At 40.6% G+C, this 25,247-nt stretch overlaps 2 protein-coding genes and 1 long non-coding RNA gene across 4 annotated transcripts; 1 reads left to right on the top strand and 2 right to left on the bottom strand.

Moving 5' to 3' along the window:
- Positions 1-50: 50 nt before the first annotated feature.
- On the bottom strand, positions 51-7,274 carry LOC135346476 (protein adenylyltransferase SelO, mitochondrial-like). The gene is made up of 21 exons (XM_064544101.1): positions 6,976-7,274; positions 6,694-6,914; positions 6,260-6,491; positions 5,947-6,085; positions 5,723-5,756; positions 5,430-5,541; positions 4,957-5,080; positions 4,625-4,740; positions 4,348-4,451; positions 3,803-3,923; positions 3,569-3,617; positions 3,400-3,434; positions 3,297-3,337; positions 3,165-3,231; positions 2,539-2,622; positions 2,139-2,259; positions 1,671-1,738; positions 1,519-1,561; positions 1,315-1,425; positions 349-549; positions 51-278 (listed from the first exon to the last, which is right to left on the bottom strand). Exons 2-20 carry the CDS (start codon positions 6,800-6,802, stop codon positions 373-375), a joined length of 1,887 nt encoding a protein of 628 aa, XP_064400171.1. The 5' UTR covers positions 6,803-6,914; positions 6,976-7,274; the 3' UTR covers positions 51-278; positions 349-372.
- Positions 7,275-13,807: 6,533 nt separating this feature from the next.
- On the top strand, positions 13,808-18,966 carry LOC135347132 (uncharacterized). Its single transcript, XR_010398280.1, has 4 exons — positions 13,808-14,970; positions 16,664-16,744; positions 16,807-17,109; positions 18,040-18,966. It is a non-coding gene; the product is annotated as an uncharacterized LOC135347132 (long non-coding RNA).
- A 1,370-nt stretch (positions 18,967-20,336) lies between these two features.
- On the bottom strand, positions 20,337-24,254 carry LOC135346747 (ATP-dependent DNA helicase RecQ-like). Of its 2 annotated transcripts, none has more exons than XM_064544477.1 (3): positions 23,504-24,254; positions 23,292-23,456; positions 20,337-23,228 (listed from the first exon to the last, which is right to left on the bottom strand). In XM_064544477.1, exon 3 carries the CDS (start codon positions 22,364-22,366, stop codon positions 20,636-20,638), a length of 1,731 nt encoding a protein of 576 aa, XP_064400547.1. In that variant the 5' UTR covers positions 22,367-23,228; positions 23,292-23,456; positions 23,504-24,254; the 3' UTR covers positions 20,337-20,635. The 2 variants fall into 2 exon arrangements, with proteins under 2 accessions (XP_064400547.1, XP_064400548.1); XM_064544478.1 differs by having other exon boundaries at positions 22,767-23,228; positions 23,504-24,244.
- Between the last annotated feature and the right edge of the window lie 993 nt (positions 24,255-25,247).

Genomic DNA, 25,247 nt, shown 5'->3' with positions numbered 1-25,247 from the left:
TCAAAAACAAGCAGTTGGTCTAAATTACTTTTAATTTTGATGACACGGTATGACAAACAGATAACAGTTTATATTACACACTGTACACTTGCATAAAAAGTATACGTTTATAATTATACAGACAAACAAGAACTTTCAAGAAAAGCTGCTCCCTATGCGGGATTTACAGCGATTCCGTCATAAACAAGTCTTTACAAATGCAGTTCTTTATACTGTCTCAAAAAGACTTGTGATTTCTTGTTTGACTGTTCGCATTTCTGCTTCAACAGCACAGCACACTGCAAAAATTATGCTAAATAATGACCGTGTTAACCTAAATACGTAACACACGCATGTTTCACGTTTCACCTGATGTGGCAGGATTTACGAAGATCAGGTGACGACTGTGCCCAAGGCAACGATAGGTGGTTTACTGAAGTACACATCCCCCTCCTTAACATTGTTAGCACAACTAAGATCCGTTACTGTCATAGGTTCAACCGTCTCAGCAGTTCCTCTATCTTGTGGGGTACAGTAAGGTTTCTTGAGAATCTGTAAAACCTTTCGAACCTAGAAATAAGATGTGTGTAATTGTAAAAATTAAGACACGTGATTCTTTTTTAGTATAGTGATCCCAAGGCTTACTGTATAGCGGGAAAATTTTGTGGGTGCAAATTTTCGATATTCGGCTCCAGAGCCCTCAGCAGAAATGTTTGTGGGTTCTAATATTCGCGTTTCAATGCCAGAAAACCACACCCACCAATAGCTTTGCATGTGAAAATACCGGTGCGTGGGAGTTATCCTGGTTTTAGTTTTCGTGTTACTGCTCTGCCCTCAAAAAACGCGAAATTTTGCACTCCACGAAAATTTCCCGCTATACGGTACATGTGTACTACGGTAATGGTATGATAATGTACACCACATGGAATCATCATAAACATTTTTTTATTGGCTTATAGTTATCTACAGTCTTTCTACTACCTCTCTGCAAAATCTGATGCTCTGAATCCAACTCTTTCCAACAAAGCGCTTTGTCTAAGCCAGCCACCATTACCTTTCCCAATTTAGCAATCTTTGAGTGGGCATTTCTCAATACTGCTGTTTTACAGCTTCGAGTTTCCAACGCGCATAACTCAGTCATGGAACGAGGTATGTGCACACTAAGCATATCAATGCGTAGGCAATTTTTTACTCTTATCATCTGGTATATAGATCGCAAAAATTATAGCTTGCGCCAATTGGACTCTTCCCAGAGCCTGTCACAATTATTCAGAAAGAGAACATGTAGCATACTTTCTATGTACATGCACGTACACATGTACAATGTATACGCACCTCAGAGTAGTCTCCCTCTTCTGCGAGTTCAATTGCTTTCTGAGCAATGTGATTCCGAAGAATACACTTCGGATTGTTTTGAGCCATCACTTTAACTCTGTTCCGACAGACCTGCGCAACGCATAATCAAGAATTATAACATAATTATGTAGTGTAGTACAACAAAATGTCACACAAAATGTACTGATTTCACGAGATTCTCACCTCACTTGCATCCAGTCCCTCAATTTCTTGAGACAGTCTCTCACTACAGTGAGAACAAAACTGGTCACTTGTGATTGCATGCCACAGTTATACTTTAATTGGTCCACTCAGTTATATATAGTTAGCATAACATACACGGCCTGTGTATGTACCTGTATGTTTTTATCCAGAGTGTCCAGGTCTCTTTATCTCTTTCCCTCTTCTCCTCAACTGACATTGTCTGTGGTGTAGCATGGTGTGAGGGTAGTGATAAGTTTTATTATAGTGAAACCGCTTTTATTGGGCACCCTGGAATAAAGGCCAGGCACCCAGGGCTCAAATAAACGGTCCGTGTATATAAAACAACAATCCCTCAACAAAGGCCACGTATAATTATATAATGTTGTTCCTCAAGGTGCATGTCAATTATGTATACGTGTTCCACTGTGCAACATAAGATCATGTGCAACGATTGGCCCAAAATACAGTTCCTATAAACCCACTCGTTGGCTGCTAGGCAATGGACTACATGTACACATGCACGTAGGTACTTGATACACAAATTGATCATGAATGTTACATGTAGGTTGATAGTAAATCACGTCAATATAATTATACGCAAAATGAGCAACTTTGCTTACTTTGAGCTTTTGGATGGTCTCTAGTCGCTGAAGTTCGGCAGTGATGGACTCGGAGGATACTCCCAGTGTTGCTAGTATGTCAGGTGAGCTCTGCATCAATGCCTGGAACATCTGCAGCTGTCTGTGAGATGTATACGGCTACTGTAATTAGAGGTACACATGCAGCTACACGTAGCTTGAAGTGGCCCTACAATTTTAAGATCACTGGCTGCAGGAATCCTTTACGATGCACATACTATTGAATGGTACATGTACATGTAATTACGTGTAAATGCTGTGTTTTAGTTACAGCATGGTGCAGTTATACATACCATACAGCTGTTGTACACTGTAATGTGTGCAGGGTGTACATGCATGTACATGCATGTACACAGTTGGTGGTAAACATAACTATACTGACCTTGGATGCATGGATGGTCTGTAACCCCTGACGATCTCTTCTGGGGAGCTGCACTGATCGAGAATGGTCTCCACGGTAGAATCACTGGATGAAAGTAAACAACTTTACCATGACGAATCAGTGAGGGTGGTCCAGGGTATATACTGAACTAACTGAATACCTTAAGGCTACTATTATTATAGACGGGTAGTAATTTTAGTGTTTTCAGATTTTTCTCTAGCTGTTTTTAGTGTAATAATTTTGGCGGATTTGCAGCAAATTAGCACAATATTTGTATAAGTTAATTTGACTTGAATGGAAATTGGGAGTCAGATATAGGCTAGCTTGCTTAGCATACTGCACATTTTGTAAGAAAAGGTTTTTTATCCTCATAATTTTTTAAATGCGTTTTATTATTAGCGCGAACATAATTATTTTAGCGTTAATTACAAATTCATGTACTGTGAAAGCTAGACTTTATGAGTGAGTCATAATAATTAACTTATATTCGAGACAGACATAAATTCATGTTGGGCGGATATTATTAAGGGTTCAGATTCAGATTAGGGAGGGAGGTCAGTGAGATGCATTGTTTACCGTGCTAAGACTGAAAATTAATAAGACGTAACATAACATGTTTCACAAACCTTTCCCCAGGGTTGCCTTGAGGGGATATGAGGGACAGTGCTTGGAAACCATTCGTAAAATCACAACCTATGAGGTAGCAAATGACACGTTTAGCGTATATCTACATGTACATGTATCATAATTATACGTACCAGTTTTATGCATCACATCAAATAGAGATTCAATCAGATCACTGTGGAAAAAGACAAGTACATATTACGTGTATATAAGCCACACAACAGTATATACACTAACCTATCATTGGGAAGCTCGTGATGCAGTAGTCCCAGCTGTAAAGAGATAAATAATTGTGGTACTAGCACCGTTAACAAGCATACATCAGCGTACATTATAAGGTAACATTGTAATAGTACAAGACAATACAATTAAGTCATACACTGTATTAGACAGTACATGACTGTACCTTTCGCCTCATTTTTGACAAATAATTTTTCTCAAATTCTTCATCAAATCTGCATGTAACGGACATGACATACTCCTATGCATTAATTTAGCCATACGTACATCATCGTACACCGTTAATCCTTCTAGTGTAGACATACAAGTTTATATACAGCCTGATTTTCCTCCTGATACATGTACATGTACTTGCCCTTAGACTAGTAGGGATATTGTGATTACAGCAACACCCACTCACATCTCCAGACTTTTTTCGACCTCCTGATCATCCAGGTAGTCATGGAGGGCCTCCGCCAGCTTGTTCAAATTCCAACGACAGATGGCTGGCTGACGAGAGAAAGAGTAGCGACCGCCATCGTCTGTAAGATAAAGGGAGAGAGGTACATGTGGTTACTATAATTATGACAGACGACTGGTTAGAAAATTGGTACTGGTACTAGGATGGTGGTGGTCTAGGAATGTATGATATGGTGAGAGAAATGTAGTTGCAACGCAGAAATATATCTGCATACACTGTATATATATAGTCATCATTGGACAGACTACATCATTGTGTAGCGTGGCTAGAGGTGGACCACAAACACATGCGGGCTGTACACACATACATTCTATGCATGCATGGTGAGACTTGGGTTTAGTTTGTATACATGTAGAGGGTGGATCGAGTGACCACAAAAGCCAGGTTTCACTAACTAAAGCAATGGTGAGCTCTTAATACAACCAACTAGCCAGTGTCAGGCTAACAGGTTCAATGAGCACATTACAGAACACTACCAAACTCACCTGAGCCGTTGCAGATGTGTCCAGGATCATATCGGTCCAAGAAGCCGAACGGTCCGTAGTCAATGGTAACTCCAATGATGCTCATGTTGTCAGTGTTTAGAACACTGTGAGAAGAAAGAAAGAAATATTAGCATGCTGAAAATCAATTTCGGCAACTGTGGTGGGAATTTGCACTGCCCAGAAAGAAGCAAACCTTAGCTATAGCTTATATTTGTCCTCCTTACTCATAAACTTAATTGTGTATTCTATCGACGCACACATAATACGAAGCACTCACCCATGACAAAATCCAACAGACTGCCAGAGGGCAACCAGTCTGGCTGTTCTCCGACACACCTCTTCAAAGAAGCCAGCCACTCTCTTGCCTCGATCGTCAGGATGAGCAGAGTGGACCTGGATACAATAATCTAGCTATACAGTGTGTATATACGCACGCAGGTATGAGTTAGCGTAAGACCAGTGTCTACAATGGAAAACTTTGAGAACACAATCAAATCACAACAGGGAGACCGTGAAACAACTTAGTAACCATAATTATACCGTATTATAAAATTGCCGTATCGAACTCAGCATGTATATATGTACACTGTCGTCTTGTGTATACTGTACCTCTTTGAAGAAGTTGTCAGTGGTGTAGTCGATGAGTTGCTCGAGCACCTCCGTCCTGCCCACACTGGGTCCAGTCCTCCCAGTCTGGGGGTCACGAGTCTTCAGGATCTCAAATGAGCCAAATCTGTGGAAAGATACGGTTATGTTAATCTCATACTTATTGCTATGTACTGTACAGTAAAGCCTATTTTAAGGACTGTACATGTATAAATGAAATGTGCACAGTTACTGATTCGTAAAAGCAGCAACACGCATGGGTCTGTTTAGGCCCATCAGGTAAGAAATACGATCCTCTTCGACTTGGTGTATACGGACCTCTTTTCATTGCTAGTTGCCACTGTTAGTTGCCATTAAAGTTTAAATGTTGTGAAATAAACTGTAAAATGAACTGTAACATAAATAGTGTGATATAGATCCAGTTAGGGTTGCCTTGCTTGTTCACTTTCTAGCTAGCTTACGACACCTGAGCCCACCTGAGGAAGGTTGGTGAGATCCTACTGATGACTGTGGCCCTCTCTTGAATGGGGTTGCCGTTATAAAGGATGTCACGAATCACTCGGTCGTCTGATGTGATACACGAGCCAGCTGTAAGGGGAGGGGCAAAGCAACATATGAAACTGAAAGCATTGATAATTAAAAAGGGTACCTGGATTGAATACATGTAGTACTACGTATGTGGTACTACATAATAAATGGTGTACATGTATGTACCGAAACTAGAAGAAAAGACAATCAATTAGGATCTTTTGGCCCGTTTAAAACTCACCTCTAGTACTGGGGACACCAAGGTGATGCATTGCCTGTACAAAAGCAGAAAGATTTTAGGTACTATACGTATTATCGTACAGACAGTTACTGCAAAAAGCAAATATCATAATTATGTGTAGGTTCAGTAAAAATGTTGTACAGCATTCTGCAGTAAACCACTATTTTCGTGCCAACCCTTTACATGTATTTGCCAGGCCAAACTCGTTAATGAGATGAACGCACTTCTGAGCATAGGAACTCCCTGATGCTGGATCTGAGCACCTTCCTCCCGTCAGCCTGACGAGAGAAGGGGGTTTTCCCTGACCCCTTCAGCTGTACCTCCCAACGATCACCCCTATCCGTCCGCACCTCACCTAGGAGACTGGGTTGGAGAAAATAATGGGGCAATAAAATTATCTGAAAAGTATATGTAGCTCGATATTTAAATTCTCAACTAGTCAATGGCATACATCTCAATCTAGGAAATCAATGAAAGGAGATAATTTTTCAGTTCACAATCGATCGAAATACATGTAAGGTTCATTTAGCCTCTCACATTGCACATCCATCCCCCAGCTGTCCGGCAAAGTTCCCAAACTGGTGTCCACAGTAACAGTGAGCAGCTGGCTCAGAGCCGGGTAGAATCTTGTTCCCACTGAAGTACTCAATGAACTCCTCCCTTTGTATCTCAGACGAGGGGAGGTCCAACAAGGAGAAGGCGTCGTCTGAGTGGACCACCAGAGATGGGTTGGTGAGGGGGGTGGGCCGAACTCGTGAGAAACAGGCACCTGTCAGGCAATGGTGGGTTAGTCAACTATTGCATCAAATAGATTGCTTCAATTTGATCTGAATACTCAAGGATTAGTTTAAATTATTGATTAATTTCTGAATACTGCATATAACTCATTTCAAGCACAGCTCTAACTTGATGTATATAGTCACCCGGAAATGAGGATACACACTACTGTAACACACCCCTTTCTTCCTCACCTTGGACGGTTCGTACGTAGTTCTCCTCCTCACTGTCAAGAGGGAGACTCTTCACAGCACTGTTGACAAACTCCAATGTCTCTAGACTCTTACCAGCTGAGAGCGCCATGCTCCTCCGCTCTCTCAAAAGCAGATGTCTTGGAGCAGCAACTCGTAAAGTGGTGAACACTCTTAGTGCCGTCCTTGCAATTTGCAATCAATTGTTTACGACTTTATGACTACTGTATGTGTATAAATGTAAACAATGCACTCTATACATACATCATTGATATAGTAACTAACCTCAGTGTCCAACACAGACGTAGACTAGATCTAGACAAGACTACTCTGACTAGACCTAGTACATGTAAAGTCAGAGGAGGAATGCCAGGGTCAATAGGGTCACGTTTAATGAAGGATTAAACATTCTTGTTCTGGGTTCTTGACCTTTGCTGCATATAGCAGCTTAGCGCTTCTGTTCTTTGCTGTTGCCTGCTTGGAAAGCTTACTATACACCTAGATCTATCCAGTGCAGCAAGCCAGTATATCAAAATTTATTCTCTAGCCACGGCAGGCTATTTTCCATATCTTGTGGTTTAGAAGAATGCAATAAAAGGTCAAAGGTTGCAATTAAATCCTGGATCTCCTCTCTCAAGCTGATTCCTCTGGGGCGCGATAGCTCAACCGATTTCTGTTGTGATTATAAAGAGGATCAAGCTATTGGTGGTGTATAAACTCAGGGGCGCGAGGGTAAACTCAGTTTTGGTTTTACATGTAAAACATGGTGTTTTAATTAGTGACCTTTTGACACTGGCATTCCTCTCCTCTGTATAGTACATTTACCAGAGGAGGTTGGACGCGCGTCATCCACCGGCAGGTTTTATCACGTGCGCTCATAAGAAAATTGCCGGAGGTCGCACCTTTTGGAGGTTGAAAAATTATATTGAAGTCCTGGTGTCGCATATTTAGAGGGTCGCATCTAATTGGAGGTAACTTTACAGAGTCTACTTGCCTCGATTTCAGGACTCCAGTGGGCTACAATCGAGGCTAGGGAGTGGCTAGATCTACATTTACCTCTATTTAAGAACGCGACATTAAAAAATAATTGTCAACGCAGCTGTCGCTACTTTTAGAGGTCAGAAAATTGCTGAGCTCCTGGGTGTCGCACGAGGGGTCCGACACTATGAAAATTTGTGTACGGGATTTTAAAATCTCGAGATTCAGGAGATTTTACAAGATTTTACAGATTTCAGAGATTTCGAAGATTTTAGAGATTTCAGAAGATTTTGGAAGATTTCAATGATTTTAGAGATTTCAAAAGATTTTAGAAGATTTCAGAAGATTTCAAAAGATTTCAGAAGATTTCAAGGACTGCAGGGGCCCATAACAGCTCTATAAAGTCTATATCATCACGGCAACACATTGTTCATGTTGTTCCAGGTTTAAACTATTCTTCTACCAGCTGTCCTTCTTATTCCAGCTCTTCCAAATTCTCCTGCATGACGTGCAGTGGATCTATAGCTATAGCTAGCTAGTTATTATGGGTTTCACTATAGCTATACTGATAATTATAAGTCTATAGCTATATAGTATAGGTATATAGCTTTATATATATAAATTATTATGTATAATTATTATGAATTTAAAGTATAATTATAGGGGGCATTGTGAAATGAAAATGCATTGCATTGTGAATTGTAAAAATTATACTCCTCTACAATTGTTACAGATCTATTTATTGTTTTTCTTCACTTCGAAAGCATTGACACACTTGAGGTGAAACCAGCCTCCCAGTTTACACCTGCTGCTCTCACACTCAACCATTTTTGAGCCATTATCAGGCAGTCTACAATAGCAATACAATTGAATCTCCACTATTTCTTTTGTTATCGCTAATCTGGCTGTTCTTTGTGAGTTAGTCGGAAAGGGTGTCATGGTTGCTTGGTCAATGCATTTCAAGAAATGCTCTCTCATTGCATTTTGTTTGAAATTGCAGTAGCAGGGGTTTAGGCTATGTGCTAAATGCGTAATGAAAGCGATAGCAAACAATCCACAGTCTGAAGCGCCTGATTGTTGTGCCACATTTGCTACAGCGACGGAAAGTTGTTGCTCTGAGTCTCTTGTTCCATTTGCTAGAAACTTGGCCAAAAGTGTTTGAGTGTCCATGCTTATTCCCCTACACAATGAGTCGTATATAGACATGCAGTGGGAATCAAATTTGTGGTACTGCACTGAAGTGTAGACAGAGCTATCCAATGGTTGCTAGAAACGTGCAAAATTTGTAGAGACTCCTGTGAGAGAGGACTGATATATTGCGACTGTTGTAACACAGAGCACCGTAGGCCATGCAGATGAGTGAATTGCTTTTTTAGCAAGTATTGGGCACAATTTACATGATTGTCGTTCAACCAGGCATTATGGCTTAGCAGAATACTGTGGTCTTGGTGGTAGAGATGAAAATGATCAATTTTCTTGACTCGGATGAATCACTTGAGTCTGAAATGATAGTAATATCAGAATTTGTGCTTGTGTCGATGGTTACTGTCGAACTGTTTATAAAACATTCACATTCTTTGGTACCACCATTTTTGTCCGAGTTTCCAGGCTTGTCAGTAACATCCATTGAGCATACAACCTCAGGAACATCAAAACCAGATGCAAGCATGCAGTTCACCACATAAGTTGGGAGTTTCTCACGCATCAGAGACAAAAAATCAATTTCTTCCTTAATTTGTCCTGGTTGTCAACTCAGATGCCATGATCTATATAATTATTATAATTATACAGTCATAAACACAACGATTAGTTATATACACCACTGCATGTGCAACTTACCACTTAATTCTTGGCAATGCAGAATGTAAACAAAGCTGACGAGTAGTACTCAAGTACGTATATAGTTGAGGTAGTAGCAGAGACAAGCTTGAATGTGCATATATACTGTACCTGCATGCATGCATACGCACAAATGTTTCAATCAATAACAGAATACTTTTTAATAGTTCATCTTACCCACTATATTGCGATCAGATGTACGTCTATTAGTAAAGATGTTCCAAAGAGTTGAATGTAGCTCAACTGGTCCGGACTACAGCATGAATATGCAGTCAGTTCAACAAAGAACACTGCATAATTATAGTTTAGCTTACTTATTGTATGGATCAGACGGAGGAGGAGGATCCAGTGATAAAGACAACCTATAGCTGTGCAACAGTAAACTCCTGCAATTGTATCAACTATTTTAGCAATAATAATAATTATATGCAAATAAACTGCATCCTACATTACTTTTAGAGCTAGATTTACACCAGTCCATACACCATTGCTAGTAAGTTTACTCGACTTACAGTGCAGTTGTAGTAGAGGAAACAGCAATGACAGTAATATACTATTCAGTGGGCTCTAGCTCTCGAGCAACACTCTGCAGCTGCATGCTGTAACCAAGATTTATGGAGATGGAAACATAGATTACGGATTTTAGGGAGAGATTTTAAGAGATTTTGCGAGATTTTAAGATTTTAAAGAGATTTTGCGAGATTTTAAGATTTTAAGGAGATTTTGCGAGATTTTAAGATTTTAAGGAGATTTTGCGAGATTTTAAGATTTTAAGATGATTTTTCGAGATTTTAAGATTTTAAGGAGATTTTGCCCACAGGCGTACAAGATTTTAAGGAGTGGCGGACCCCTCGGGGTGTCGCATATTTGGAGGATCGCTTTAAATCAAGGTCTTACGGTAGGCACCTCGATGCTCCACTGTTTTGTAGGCTGTACAGAGACACTGCTGCACAGGGTGTCATACAGGGGGGGGGGGAAGGGGGGATATCCCCCCCTATCTCCAATTTCCCCCCCCTTTTTTGCTGACTGAGGGTCCATAGCTGGCAATTTTACATACTATGAAATAACAGTTGACCTTTTTTTTAGCAAAATTTTCTGGTTACTTTTCTTATTTCCCCCCTCTACTTCAAAATCCTGTATGACACCCTGCTGCAAGTAGCCAGAAGTGGTCTTACTTGCCTGACCTTTGACCTCAAAGGAATTCTATAAAGTTTATAATTATCACGTGACTGAAAGCGTCATGATGATGCGGTCCAACCTGCGTTGGTTGGACTCCGCCCAACTAGTCAGTGGGGGTGGTCACACTCTCCCCAATACGGAAGTGGGAGGGGCTGAATGCTGCAAAAAGATACCGCCGGTTGCATGCAAGATGGCTAGAGGCTGCATAGATACAGATTCTACTGTAGTGTCTATGATGGATATGGATGGCTGTATGCAATGGTCGATTTAGGATGCCTTGTTGGCTTGCTGTGTTGAGACCTCATTACCTGTGTCTGGCAACAAGATCATCGTCCAATCAAGCAGGAGAGCAGAGTGTATAATTATAGTCAGGTAAGATATGATCGATCATGTCGATGTATGCACCGGAAGTACGGCAAAAGTAGACTTAGTCTCGCTAGTCCCACTCCTTCACTCACTCAGGGTCTGGCAACAGTGTGCATGCATGTGGAGTTGTTGTTCCAGTGGAATTTTATGTACCGTATTACTAGAATATTTTGCTGGTGAAAAACCTTTGTGAATGAGCCAAATCAGCAGAAAAGTTTACCCTTTGCGATCTAACTATTGCGTTCTGGCAAGGATCGTGTGAATCTTATTGCTGCGAATTGATCAGCCCTCGCAAAGTTCGCAAATGTTTGATGCTCTCAAAACATTCTAGTATAATACGGTATTCACTCTTCAACGCCCACTCTATATTGAGTGTGGTATATAGCTTAGCTGCTCAGCCTATCAGCATCTTAATCTATGACATCATGTGGGTATGGTTTTACAATGTCTGACCGCAATGAAAAATAAATATGTAGTTCACAGATAGATTTTTTTGGCGATTTTACTGTTTAGCTGGTATTAAATTCTGCTCAAGTTGTGAATTATTCATGGTGTTTCTAATCTCGCAAGTGGTTTGAATGAGATTCATTGCATTTTCCAATTATCTGTGAGTACACATTTTTACGCATTCGCTGAATAGCAGAAATAGCAATTAATATACCTGTGAAAACATGTCACCTTAGTATAATTAGTATACTTGATTTCAATCGTGTATGATGAAGTTATCTGCAGTTTTTACTAACATTTTCGGCCGCTGCCGTTATTCAATAACAATATGTTGTCATTGACAGCGTGCAATTACTGGATGGGATGTGATACGGGATTAATTGCTGTCACTCTCCAGTCACTAAAATAGCACATCATACAATTATATAGGTGCAATATAGACTATAATTATATGCAACTGTACCGTAGCGGGTACATTTCAAGGGTATAAATGTTCGCAGTACGTTTTCCTGATTAAGTATGTACCGTGACCATTTATATACCCACGAAATTAATATAGCATAATTATATATACATGCATGTACTGCAAAAAAGGCTGCTTTCCGCATTCTTTTCGCGAAAGTCTCGAAATAATTCCATTACCCACTTATATTCATAGTATTTTGTTAAAGCTTCGTTGTCTAATAAAAGCTAAGAAGCTTACCTCATGCATCTTACTTATATAGTTTAAAGCACACTATAACCGATTGCACATGCAGAAATGTTGTATCGGCTATAGTGCATGCATGCATGGGTGCAAAGTGGTTTGGAGTATATAAAACACACTCAGTCTGGTAATTATTTTTACTGTGGCTGGAGACTATAGTTATAGGAAATACAGTTTACAACTGTGCATGTGTATATATAACTATACATGCATGAAGTGTGTCAACAGCTATGCATGCATGTGCATAAGCACCACGGTGACTCTTGAATGTATATAATGCCCCGTTTATATACACAAGGCCTTCAATCCGGGTTGGAATCCGGATTAAACCTATCCGCGTTTGTGTAAACGGTAATCTGGATTAGCCAACCCAGAGGTGGTTCAGATTGTGTCAGAAGCGGTTTAGCTGTGAGTAAACACAAAACGCTAATTCTGAGGTATAAGTACTTGTAAGCCTATATAGCTTCCTATCAGCCAATGTTTGCGCAAATGCAATTAGTGGTCGTTATACTATATACTCAGAAAGAGTCACCTGCTTGACTTAAATGTCTATATACCGTATATAAGCAGGTAATTTTCGTGAGGTTATTTTCGTGGGAAAGCTGACCTCCACAAAAATATAGGCGTGGTTTACCGGAACGCTAGCTTCGTTCTCAGAGGCTGATTTTTATTTAATAGGCAATGAAGTTGAAAAATACTATAGTTGGCAACCTATAGTGTTATTTTCGAGACAACTCGGCCTGGGACGAGGCTATCGGAACACATGCAATGAAGTCAAACGAAATTTTTACTAACAAAAATCACTTTTTTCGAGTTAAACAAATTTTTTACCCCACGAAAATTACCCGCTATATACGGTAAAATCTGTAGTAATACCACCCTGTCCCACATATTCCGGAATAATTTTTTGAATAATAGGCAGTCTTTTTTACAATTTGAATAATAGGCACTGTGAAAACAGTTTAATGATATTCATTGAGTTGCACATGCGCAGTAGCTCAGAATACGCCCACATTTTACATGTGGGCAGTAAACCTGATGTTAGCTCTTTCCTTGGCAATCTGTTGTAGAAATTACAACAATGGGTAAGGAATCGTTATGATGAATTAGATGAAGTTGTATGTGAGCTCCTCCCTGACAAACAAACTGTAGTCTAGGTAACCGCCTTATCAGTCAAGTAGGCTAAAAATCTGTGTCCTTTGATGTAAGCTTTGATGTCTCTTTGTGCATATGTAGTTATAAAAAAAAAAAAAAAAAAAAAAGGAAACCTTTGACTAGCTAGGAAGAGTAGCAGCAGTTAGTAGTAGGAAGAGTAGCAGTAGTAGTAGTAGCAGTGCAAGCAGGACTAGACTAGATTAATTAAAAAGTTGGTGGAAAGAATAACTGACCGTTTGGACGTCACCTGGCTGCCAGACTTTCATCTGGACTCTTCCCCCTGAGTAGCTGGCCTTTCTCTAAGCCACAAAACTGAGCAAGAAGCTGAAGAAGCAGCTAGACAGAGACATGTACCTAGCCTTGAGAATTGGGAGGCGTGGCTCAACTAGTTAGCCCAGCCCAGAGGAATTGTTACCGTGGGTACTGAACAACCGTAGAAGTAGGGCTACCCTAGTTGGGCGGAGTCCAACCAACGCTGCGCTCTGGGTTGGGTATCAGTACACGTAGCAGTTTTGTTCCACCGGTACTTGAGACAGAGTATGAATATTGTTTAATCTTTAAGTGGCTGACAACCGCATGGCTCAGGGGTGCGATATAAAGAAATCAATTAACTATTTGGATGGCTATTCTAGCTGACTGGATCTAGCTATAGTTGTTTTGGAATTCAAGAAAGACCTCAGACTCTTAGAGAAAGTAGAAGAATACTTTAGCCTGTAATATAAGATTTAGTACAGGCAGAAATAAACTTTTTCATAATAGTTAGACATCTAGCACAAGGAGAGGTACAGCCAGCTATAAGACTACCCCAAGGCTTCTGAGAAGCTTTTCGAAGACCAAAGAAGGCATACATAACACAGGTTTTGTCCAAACTAATGATCTAATCTTATTGGTAGCACAACAAAACTTAAAACAAAGACAAGTCCTTTTAATTAATTAATACATACTGTTCAAGCTTCATTCATAGATGCTAAGATAGACTATGCTTCTTTTCTAGTAGCCTAGATATCCAGCAGGAGCTGTTTCTGCATTCTCCAGAGAAATACAGTGTCCCAGCTCGCCTTGTCAGCTAAATTGAGCTGTAAGGTTTCCCACTTGAACGCAGCAATCTGATTGGGCTGCAAATTTCTTGCAGTGGGAACAAAACTGCTACATGTACTGATACCCAACCATGAGCGAAGCGTTGGTTGGACTCCGCCCAACTAGGGCTACCCCTGGCTTTACTGAATTAACTAGCTGTGTCTGCTGTCTAGTTGGACCAGATTTAGCTAGATAATGGGGTAGAGAATAGTTGAGCGGTGCTGTGTGTAGCTTGAACTGTACTGGCTGGCAAGAATCTAGTAAGCACCCTATGCACTGATAACTCGTCAGAATGGAGGGTATGTTCTAGGGATCTGGACAGCTGTACATCCAAAGGAGCCAGGGAGTGCCAATCATCTTCTCCCAGTCTCTGACACGCTAAACAAAAGGAGCTAGAACTGGGAGTCCCAGCTAGAATTGCTAGCCGGATCTAGACTAATAGAATGACATGGAGGCGTGGTGAGGCCGGATCCACACTAATTGATCGACCTAAAGACGCTCCTGTTCCAGATTTCACGAATGGCAAGGAAAGGGTTAGTCCAATCAATGTTGAGACCACATTTTTTGTGTTAAAGTTTGTTATTTCGCTGCTGAAATTGACTTAATCCCATTTTTGTGTGCTATATATTTTATAGGTGTTTTATTTCGCTGCGATGTATGTTAAATAATTTGATAATAGGTGACATCAATTTGGTGATGAAGTTGAATAATAGGCTGATCAAATGTGAATGAATAATAGGTGAACAAATTTGAATATTTGGCACAGGCCTACCCACAACACCCATGCAACAACGCATGCATGCAAAACTTGTGTAACAATTAGGGTTAGGGTTAGGGTTAAGGACAGACTATATTAATACAGTTCATATTCCATCCATACATGCACATGCAATGTTATATGCATACAATGTGGTACAGTATACTTAATAAAAGCTATAGTTACAGCGCCAGGTCATACTTCTAGCACTGTTTTCTTCAGTGGATTTTTTTAATGTAACTTATTGAAGACTTGTGAGGCTCTTCCACATTCTTGAAGATAACCGTATTCGATTTTCCATCGACATAACTCGCATAAAATATTTCTTTCACCTTCTCGAAACCTTGCTTTTCGAACAGTTGTTGGGTGTAAATGCTTGTACAAAGTACTCCAGCCAATGTAAACCCAAGAGCCACGGCATGCTCTAGTGATTGCTTGACTAACTTACTGGCAATACCTTTGTTCTTGTAATCAGAATGGACACTCACTGCAAATACTTCATACATCCTGCTTTCTTGATTTGCTATCAATATGCTTTTTATTTCCAATGCACTGTCCAACAAGACCAGCATCGAAGACCATTCCCTTGAGAATCCACGTTCAACATATTCATCAAAGGTTGGAGGCACATCAGGTAAATCAGCTAGTGATTCACAGCAATTAATGCTAATGCCTACCATTTTACCACTTTTTTCATCCACCGCGCACCAAGATAAACCCTGTTCCAAGTAGTAATGTTTTGTCTGATCAGTTGCTGTGTTATGCTTGGGGACTTGAATAGCTTTGGACATTGGCTCGTAGGTGAGAAATTGATCATTAAACAGATTAATCGCCTCTTGGAATTTCTCTGGCTTGATCATTTGATATTTTACACCAGTTTCCATCATTACACTAGCTAGCTAGCTAGCTAGGCACAAGTCAGAATTCCAGGGTCAATGAACTCTTGGGCATGGCATGGGGTAACTTTAGTCTGGGGGCCACACCTTATTAGGTGTGGCCCCCAGCCACACCTAATAAGCTCGGGGGGCAAAATCAAGAGAGCTAGAGTAATTTACCAATGATCGGACACTAGCGGTTTTCGTACACTCTGTCTCATGACCATCAAGATTCTACAGTGATTGTAGGGTATGTAAATGTAGCTACTGTATGTGCCTTGCTGCACAACCAACTATCAAGTCTCAATCGTGCTTGCTCTAGACATGCCAGCTCAAAATAAAGGACATTCGGAACACACCATGATCGTACAACTCTAGCTGTCTTGGACAGGGATTTTTTGTATAGCGCTAGCTAGGACTTATCTAAGCTACTATGTATGGATAGAAAGACCAGGCCTTGGGCTGCAAGCACAAACAAAATTCAGCTCTCAACTCCTTCTAGTTTTGTCAAAAAAGCTGATACAAAATGCTAGGTATGCTTTTTACATTGCGGACACGCCCTCCTATCAAATGCCATTTTCCTGTCATGCGCAGTTTATACCACATGGCAAGGAGAGCAAGGAGTCGCCAATGAACACTGTTTACAGATCAGCAACCATTTACAGAGCAGCATCTGTAAGTTAAATTACATTTTCAGCCATTTCTCTAACTGTTAATTGTGTGTTAATTGTTTGCAGGTGTGGAATGTATCCACTGTTGAAGGATAGAATCCTAAGGTCTTCAAAATCTGCTCATGTGAGCTCTCCCCAACCATCACAGCCAGAAAAATATAAGAAATGTACCCAAGAACGGCTGAAGTTAGCATACGATGCTGTTTTGAATGAAGAGTTAAGTATTCGCGAGGCAGCTGATGCGTTTGATGTTCCCAAGTCTACTCTTCATGACAGAGTATCCGGCAGAGTTCCGTTTGTTAAACTTAGTGGTTCTGTAAGATATTTGTCCGATGCTGAGGAAATGATGAAGAAATGAATTTATGAAAGGTGGCAATGAAGATATTTACTTTTGAAATACACTCGAGGCATGACAGAGTGAAATTTAGTGATAGGCACAAATAGCCTGAATTATATGCAACTTAGTGTCTATAGAAATTCAAGCTTCATGAAATGCGTTTGTTTAGGCAAAATCACATGCTTACCCTATTTCTGTGTATCAAATGTGCCGTGACGGTATCATTCGCTGATACACAAAGATTAATACACAGTCATGTACAGTGCATGCATCCAGTCTAGTAAGTAGAATACCACAAATGTGTGAGTAGTTGTACTTAAATGTATCTTAAGATTAGTCTAAGAAATTGTACTGATACCATTGTGTAGGTGAATGAATATAAAGCTTATTTAAAAGTATTTCCCAAAAGTTGTTAGTTGTTATTATGAGAAATCAAAAACGGGGTGATCGTAAAAAAAATGTGTGTAACATCAATTATCTCTGGAACTAAAGTATTTTTGGGACAATTTTTTCTTATCAAAAGTTATAAAATTTATTCAAGCTTAATAATGTTTGGACCCTAGCCGTAAGATCTTCTTCAAATCTCTCCCTAACCGAAACGGAAAACTAGCAATTTTGAGCACTGCAAAGGATGTGTAGATATGTAAGTAACATTGAACCTTTTACATAGCCTATATAGATGTTGTGACAAAGTTCCCGGACACCATTGGCCTTTTCTCTCCTTATCCCATTACCCAATAACAATTGTTTACTCAACCTTAATTATGGAAACATTTTTGGATACCCTGTAGCTTATCATTCACCTATAGGTATCAGCACATTTTCTTAGAATCGTTAGAAATTTACATTTAAGTCAACTACTCACACATTTATGGTATAGTTTATACTCTAATATGGACTTGATGCACTGTACACATTACACATTTTGGGGTTTTACTTTCACAACAGTCTCTTCTTACTAGGTATAGTCTTGGGAGCAGCATAGGCTTAACAAACAGGTTCAACTTGTGAGGAGAAGTTCTTTCGTTATCGCTTCGTACATACAAGCACCTTCGAAGTCCAACCTTGTATGAACGCCTGGACCACTTGTAAAAAATATGTGAAGTACTGTTGCTGAGAACATTCTGCCCAGACTATAGTGTAGGTAAATGGATAGTTCAGGATTTGAATTCGCGAGGTGGAGCATGCATTCCCAATGTGCTAAATAGTGGATTCGGCGAAGGTGAGTCATTGAATGTTCTCGGTGTTATCCCGCTTCATCAATCTGTCGAGCTCCACTATACACGTTTGAAAGTAGAAAACTAGAGCTGAAATGAAAGCCTCGAAATTATAATCAACATTGTGAACAATATTTTTCAGCCAGCATCGGCTCGCAATTACCGCTAACTTCAGCTTTTCTGAAATGTTTTTCCAAAGTCTTTGAAACCGATTTGCAGTGAAATACTCGCAAAAGAATTTTCTCTCTATCTATAGTAGTAGGGGCATATCAGAGATCGTTTGTAGGTCATGTGACCTGAGTATACTTAAATGCTTTGACGAGAGGTTGATTTCATTATCCATAAGTGCACACCAGTGCACACTAGCATAGATTGAAGAGAGAAGGATTGGAAACGGGGTGCACTTCCGGTGCCATCCGTGTTTCCCCGCGCGGTTTCAATCGAGGCTTACTCCTAACGTGTGAGTCTAATTCTGAGCATTGTTTTTTGCTGTCTATAAAGTCACATGAACTTAACCTCATGCTTATGGCCATTTGGGACACAGCACACTACTTAGTAACACAACCATATCATAGGTGGCAGGGGCGGATCCAGGATTTAGGGAAGGGGGGGTTCTTACTTCTTGGCCGCGCGAAGCGTGGACAAGAAGAAGTGTCACTGGGCGTGTAGCGCCGAAATTTTTGGCTGACCACGCCCCCTTTTACATGCCACGCCCATTAATTAACCACATTCCCTTCAACAAAAACATTATACAAAAACATAAATTATATAATATCTGAAAGAACACAAGGCAAAGCCATTCTCATGCTCTGGGATAGTGATTGCACTTTCTTCTCTTTCAGGAGAGCTCCATTGGCTGATCCTCAGCGGAAGATCTCGTTGCTTGCTTCGATGAACATGGAGGGGTGATGGAGGTGGCTGGTGGTTCCAGTGGAGAGATAGTTGTGACTGGAGGAGAGATGGTTGTGACTCGAGGAGAGACAGTGGTGGCTGGAGGAGAGACGTTGATGACTGGAGAAGAGACGGTGGTGGCTGGTGGTTCTCTTGAAGAGGAGACTGGCTGTAGATCATCTAGATTATTATATTAGTCAATATAATTATTATAGCAATTATAATTAATCTATACAGTGTCTATCATTCAGTATGCAGTGCCATGAACTTTCCCTTACCTGAAACTTTAACCAGGAGTCAATGGAGGGTTGCAATCTAGACCTTTTGTTAGGATTCATGGCCAGGCTCAATTATCACTGCGACCATGGCTGGATGAGTCAATATAGCCAGCCCCACCCTCATATTATGCAGAGAGTACCAGCCCCACCCTCACATTATGCAGAGAGAACTTTGTACCCTATTGTCATGACAGTAAGCTAGCTAGCTAGCGCCAGGTGTAATATAAAGTATCAACTTAGTGGAAGGGTAGTTCGTACGAACCCAACGAACTACCTCTGGATCCGCCCCTGGGTGGTATACATGTAGGAACATGCACAAGCATGAAAACATGCTCTGTGTATGTACCTCTAGCTACTTCACGACAATCACGATTATGTTTTCTTCATTTCTAAATGATATACCCATGCACCATCAGGGGGGGGGGCATTTGTTTAAGTGTTGGAGGGGTCTTTAAGAAGCATGCATTAGACACAATAAGTTTCCCCGGGAGTTTTAGGGCGAAACACGGGTGGGTTTCAGGCCCATCTGTGTATGTAAACTCAATGTAAAGCATCACGTAAACTGCCTCCGTTGCCAATCCCTCTCTCTTCAATCTATGGTACTTGTTAGTTGCAGTAATTATAATTTATTGAACTCAGCCCTCTGCTTCAGTCAATATATGCTATTATACAGCTGGTTCCATAACTATAACTTAAAAATCTAGTTTAGGGCAGCCAGAACTGGCTGGTATATACGGAATAGCGAGTGGTTGCATTTCAGGGCAAGTTTTGTGCAGTAACTATAGCAAACTAAACGACGTGTATATCGAGGTGACCGTGCTTCAGAGAGCCAGATTAGCGAGAGTCTACTACATAACGTTACAGATACTGTTTATGCACAATCATCATCATCATAATTATATACATGTACGCATGCATGCATGCATGCAGCAAAATAAAATATAAAGTTTTACTAAAGGAAGGTAACTGAAACTTGTTCACAAGAAAAACAACAGTGATATAAATTATTCTCTATAAGTGTTTTATCTATATATATACAGTGTGCCGAAAGTTTTGCGTCTTGTTGAAACATCCCATGCAATAAATACAAGGAAACCTACCTATTGTAAACACACATGCACGCACTATTACACAACTGCATGAACTGCTACCATGTATGCACACACAATAAACTAAGACAGCTGAGCAAACCTATTCTGAGTTACAATTGCTTGCGGTCTGGGAGCACGTACAACTTGGGCTTGACGAACAGGTTCAACTGGTGCGCCAGGGAGTAGTTTTTTCGTTATTGCATCGTACATATCTCTACCTTCTTCGTCAAGTTTAGAGTAGAGAAAGTCGGGTTGGCTCGTAAAAAAATTCAGAAATACTGTCGTAGAAAACAGATGACCAAGACTCGTGTAGGGAAAAGGAGAGCCGAGGATTTGATTAAAATCAATCACTAGATGCATCATACGTTCCCACTGAGCTAAGTGGTGGATCCTGCGAGGGCGTCCCATTTGATTCAAGATAAGGGGAATTTGAAACTCTGATCTAGAATAGCACGTGTGAAAGCAGAAAACTAGTGCAAGAATGAAAGCCTTGAATTGATGATCAATGCTGTGAATGACGCTCTTTAACCAACATCTGCTAGCAACTACTGCTAACTTCAACTCGTCTGGAATTTTCCGTAGCGTCTTACACACAGACTTGCAGTGGAAGACTTGTAAAAGGATCATCTCACGAACTTCCGAGGGACAATCTCGGATATTCAGCAAGTTAAACGAGCCAAGAATATTCCTGTGCCTATCTGACAGAGCAACTTCATTGGCTTCAAACTCAAATGACTTTGGCTTGCGGTAAACTCGTACAGGAGGAGTTTGGCATTTTTCAAGGCTGAGCAGTGCACCAGCAATGTACGGAAAGACAGTATTCGTCACCTCTGAAGCGGATTCTTTAGTCACATCTTCGATGGCTATAGTGTACTTCCAGGTTTTAGTATCCTTGCTTGCAAGAAATCTCATTGAAATGTGCGAGAACTGGCCTACTTTAAATTGCATTACGACCCACTCAGGGACTAAGGGGTTAAAACCACTTAAAAACCTAGACTGAGATAATTCTTCAAACGAGTGAGGATCTACACGATAAAACTTGTAATCTTCTGCAACTCTGTTCTGGAAATCATCAAAATTCACTCTACCTGCAAGTTTCGAGACAACATTTCCTACCGAAGAATCTTGTTCAATCTGTAATTCAGGGAGAGCGTTGGAACCATGAAAATCATTTCCAACACAATAGGGTATCAGAAGACGAGCATCAGAGCTGAGGTTGTAGGCAGAATCAAATGAATGATAATTAAAGCAAGGCACTACTCCATGCAGATTTGTTACTCCACCTCTACCATCATCAATGGGAATGTACCCACCTTCAATGTTGAAAATGAAGTAGTCGGAATCAGAGCCAAATACAGGGCAACGAAGATGATTTGCAAGAGAGACGACGTCCCGATCTGCTTCACCATCAGCGACGAAGTATTTCACTGAGGAATCACAAACAGCATCCATAAACACGGTCTTGGCCATGAAAGAGATAACAATCTCGTAAGGTGAAAGCTCTTCGACTCGAGAATCAACCCGCCACAATTTCTGAAGACGTTGTACATCTCTACGTCTGTCGGTTTCCATTTTTCTATTTTCGTAGTCAACACCATCTATGACAACATACACTTCTATTTCACGATTCAAGCCTGAAAGAAAAGTGGTAACCTTTTCATAAAATTGACAGTAATCTCCACTTTCAACTCCAAGATGAAGCTTATAGCACAAAGCATAGCCATCAATGACAATACTTGACATATTCCTGATATTTGTTTGCACAATAAGATCTGTCTTCTTGATGTAGGAAGTTAGCTTTGGTATCCCCATCTTAGACAACAATCTCAGTTTCTATTTAATGTATAATTAATGATGTATTATAGTGGTTTGACTCTACTTCAAAAGAGTGTACTACTGTCATTATTGATGATTCATAATTTCAAAAAGGATGCAGTTACCAAGACACCAACATGCTATGAATTCCTAACAGATATGGGATCCTGGGAACTTTTAATACACCATAAAATCAACAACTCTCTGACAGACACTGATCATGAAAAAGCAAAAAAGCAGTGTGGTATCAAAATGACAAAAACCATGCATGTTGGGTTTTTTTTAGCAACTGCATGTATTGTTGAACCTACAGTATTAGCCTCGATCCCAGGCCGATCTGTCTCTAATTGAACGCTAGGTCGCCTCCTCGGCCTGGTTGATTGTATCTGGGCGTGACTTCTTTATTATTATTAGTCCATGTGGTCAAATGAAAATTGAATAAAAAAATTAATGATGGCTTCTAAGTTTGTTCTTTGTAGGTTATGTTGCAGCACTGATGCCATACAAAACAGAAGATATAAACATTTGTTCAGCAGTAAGGCTCTCAAAGAAGATATTCCAGGGAGGCTCAGTCTTGCATTGGATCTGCCTGTTAGTGATTCAGATGGCCTGTCAAAGATTGTCTGTCTTTCTTGTATCAAGAAGATAGAGTCCATAGAGGTGTTCAGGCTCCTGGCCAGACGTAGCTACCAGAAACAAGTGTCCAAAGAGCAGCTCCCTAGTAGTCCAGTAAGATCAGCCCCTAAGAAAAGGACTAAGGACACGAGTGGTTCCGACGCATCTCCTTTCACTGTGAGCTCGCGTCCATCAGCAAAGAGGAGTACCATCGGGGTTCGAGGAAAAAGGCTTGCTTTTACTCCTGCACAAAGTAGGAAATTTTTAATGTGATAGTGTTGTAAATAAAATTATTTTTTTAGCTCACATTGATGGTCCACATAATGCCAGTGCCTCGACATCATCTGCAATCGCTGTGGAGCTAGAGGGTAGGTCAGAAACTATCCAGTTTGCAGCCAATATTGGAGCACCAGGAGGGGCAAATGCTCTAAGCTCACCTAGGTGTGCATAGGCAGGACGAAAGTCAGAGCTCCTACAGAACATACATAATAATCACAACGGGAGTTATTAATAACTTACCACTTGTAAACACAGTGTGCTTCGTCCACAGCTATTGCCACTAAAGAGGAATTGAGTGGAGGCTCTAGTAATAGCATCCTCCAACGATAGTCTTCAACAACAGCCTCTGGGGCAGTGAACAGCAGACGGTACTTTCCATCCGACACATCTTTGTTAGTGGCAACAAGACTTCTGTCGATTCCCTTATTACTACTGAGGATGGCAGCAGAAACACCTCTAGTGTTCAGACTCCTGGTCAATCATGAGAGACACAAGGGGAGAGATGACAAGAACTACACTTCTGGCGACAAGAGACCCTTAGTCCTACCAAGCTTGTAGTCCATCAAGAAGGGTAGCAATTGATAGCACAGAGACTTGCCATACCCAGTTGGGAACCACACAAAAACGTCCCTTCCTTCTGACAGGAGCTTGAGAGCACGGACCTGCTGTTCCTTGAGGATCAGTCCTTCTTGCTTCACACAAGACAGTGCATATGCTAATGCTTCTTGGATATCAAAAGACGTTGAAATTGCCATAGTAGTAGCTAGCTAGCTTTACGGAGCTATTCATGAGATTACAATTACTTTTACGGAGTAGGTGCTCATACATACACCATTAGTGTTAAGTCGCTCAGGAATTCGCTCTTTTTTAGCGAATACCTGAGCGAGGTGGAGCCAATAAGAGCACGCCCAGATACACGCCCAGATACAATCAATACCAGGCCGAGGAGGCGACCTAGCGTTCAATTAGAGACGGATCGGCCTGGGATCGAGGCTAGTAATGTTATTGCATGCAGTGCAGTCGGCATAGAACATTCGACTTGTGCATGCAGTGTTGAAGCATAATTATAATGCACCCAAGTTATTTATTTTGACTCTTACATAGTGTACTCACACTATGTACAGCTATACCTTGTATATAATTATAGAGTCTGTATATAATTATAGAGTCTCCAAAACTATGATATAATGGTAACTTTATTCTCTTACCATGAGTATTGAGAGTACCTTGCACTGTGTGCATGCGCATGGCACGTTGCTCAAGCCGGACATGCTGTGGGTTCCTTTTGTCAACTGGTGCAATTATCGTGGAGATCTCTATGATATCAAATCCCACACACTATAGCTCACGTGATCCTTCGCTTGGTTTCATAAAGTGACCATGCTGTTGGACATGTATGTGTAGCTGCTAGCATAAGTAAAAATCTTGTATGTGGATTAGCCACCGTGACTGTCTCTATATATGTAGCTATAATAGTTTAATTTACACTAACTATTGCGAAATAACTTTAGTGAGTGCTGTTTGATGATTTTGTCGAATGATATTTAGCTCTATCAAGAAATTTCGTGAAGATCTGTCCGTCTGCAATCTGCAATCATGTCAAGTATAAATGAGTCACAGTCGAGTTATGCAGTTTGATTGTCAACGGTGAACTTTTTTTCTTTCGAGTTGTTGAGATGAGCTGATAGCTTTGTCAGCTGTGAAATCTTCTTTCATGGTGTTGCAATCAACAGCTGGTTTTTCGTGATGGCAGGTATGCGTGTGGCTCTGTTCAAGCAAGCAAACGTAATGTAAAGACTGAAGTCGCAAGCTAAGGCTATGTTGATATTTGGGTGCAGAGCATCTATTTGATATAAGGAACTCTATGCCGGTGAACGTCTTGTTGCATGTGATCAACAACTGGCTTTACAGGGATATGATATGACTTTGCAGAGAGACGATTACGTTGATAGTAATATATGATTATAATTATGAACTCTGAACT

Source organism: Halichondria panicea, chromosome 13 (genome assembly GCF_963675165.1).
Source record: "Halichondria panicea chromosome 13, odHalPani1.1, whole genome shotgun sequence".
Lineage (NCBI taxonomy): Eukaryota > Metazoa > Porifera > Demospongiae > Suberitida > Halichondriidae > Halichondria > Halichondria panicea.
Note: the sequence above shows the minus strand (reverse complement) of the source record. Positions and strands in the feature narration are given on the sequence as shown.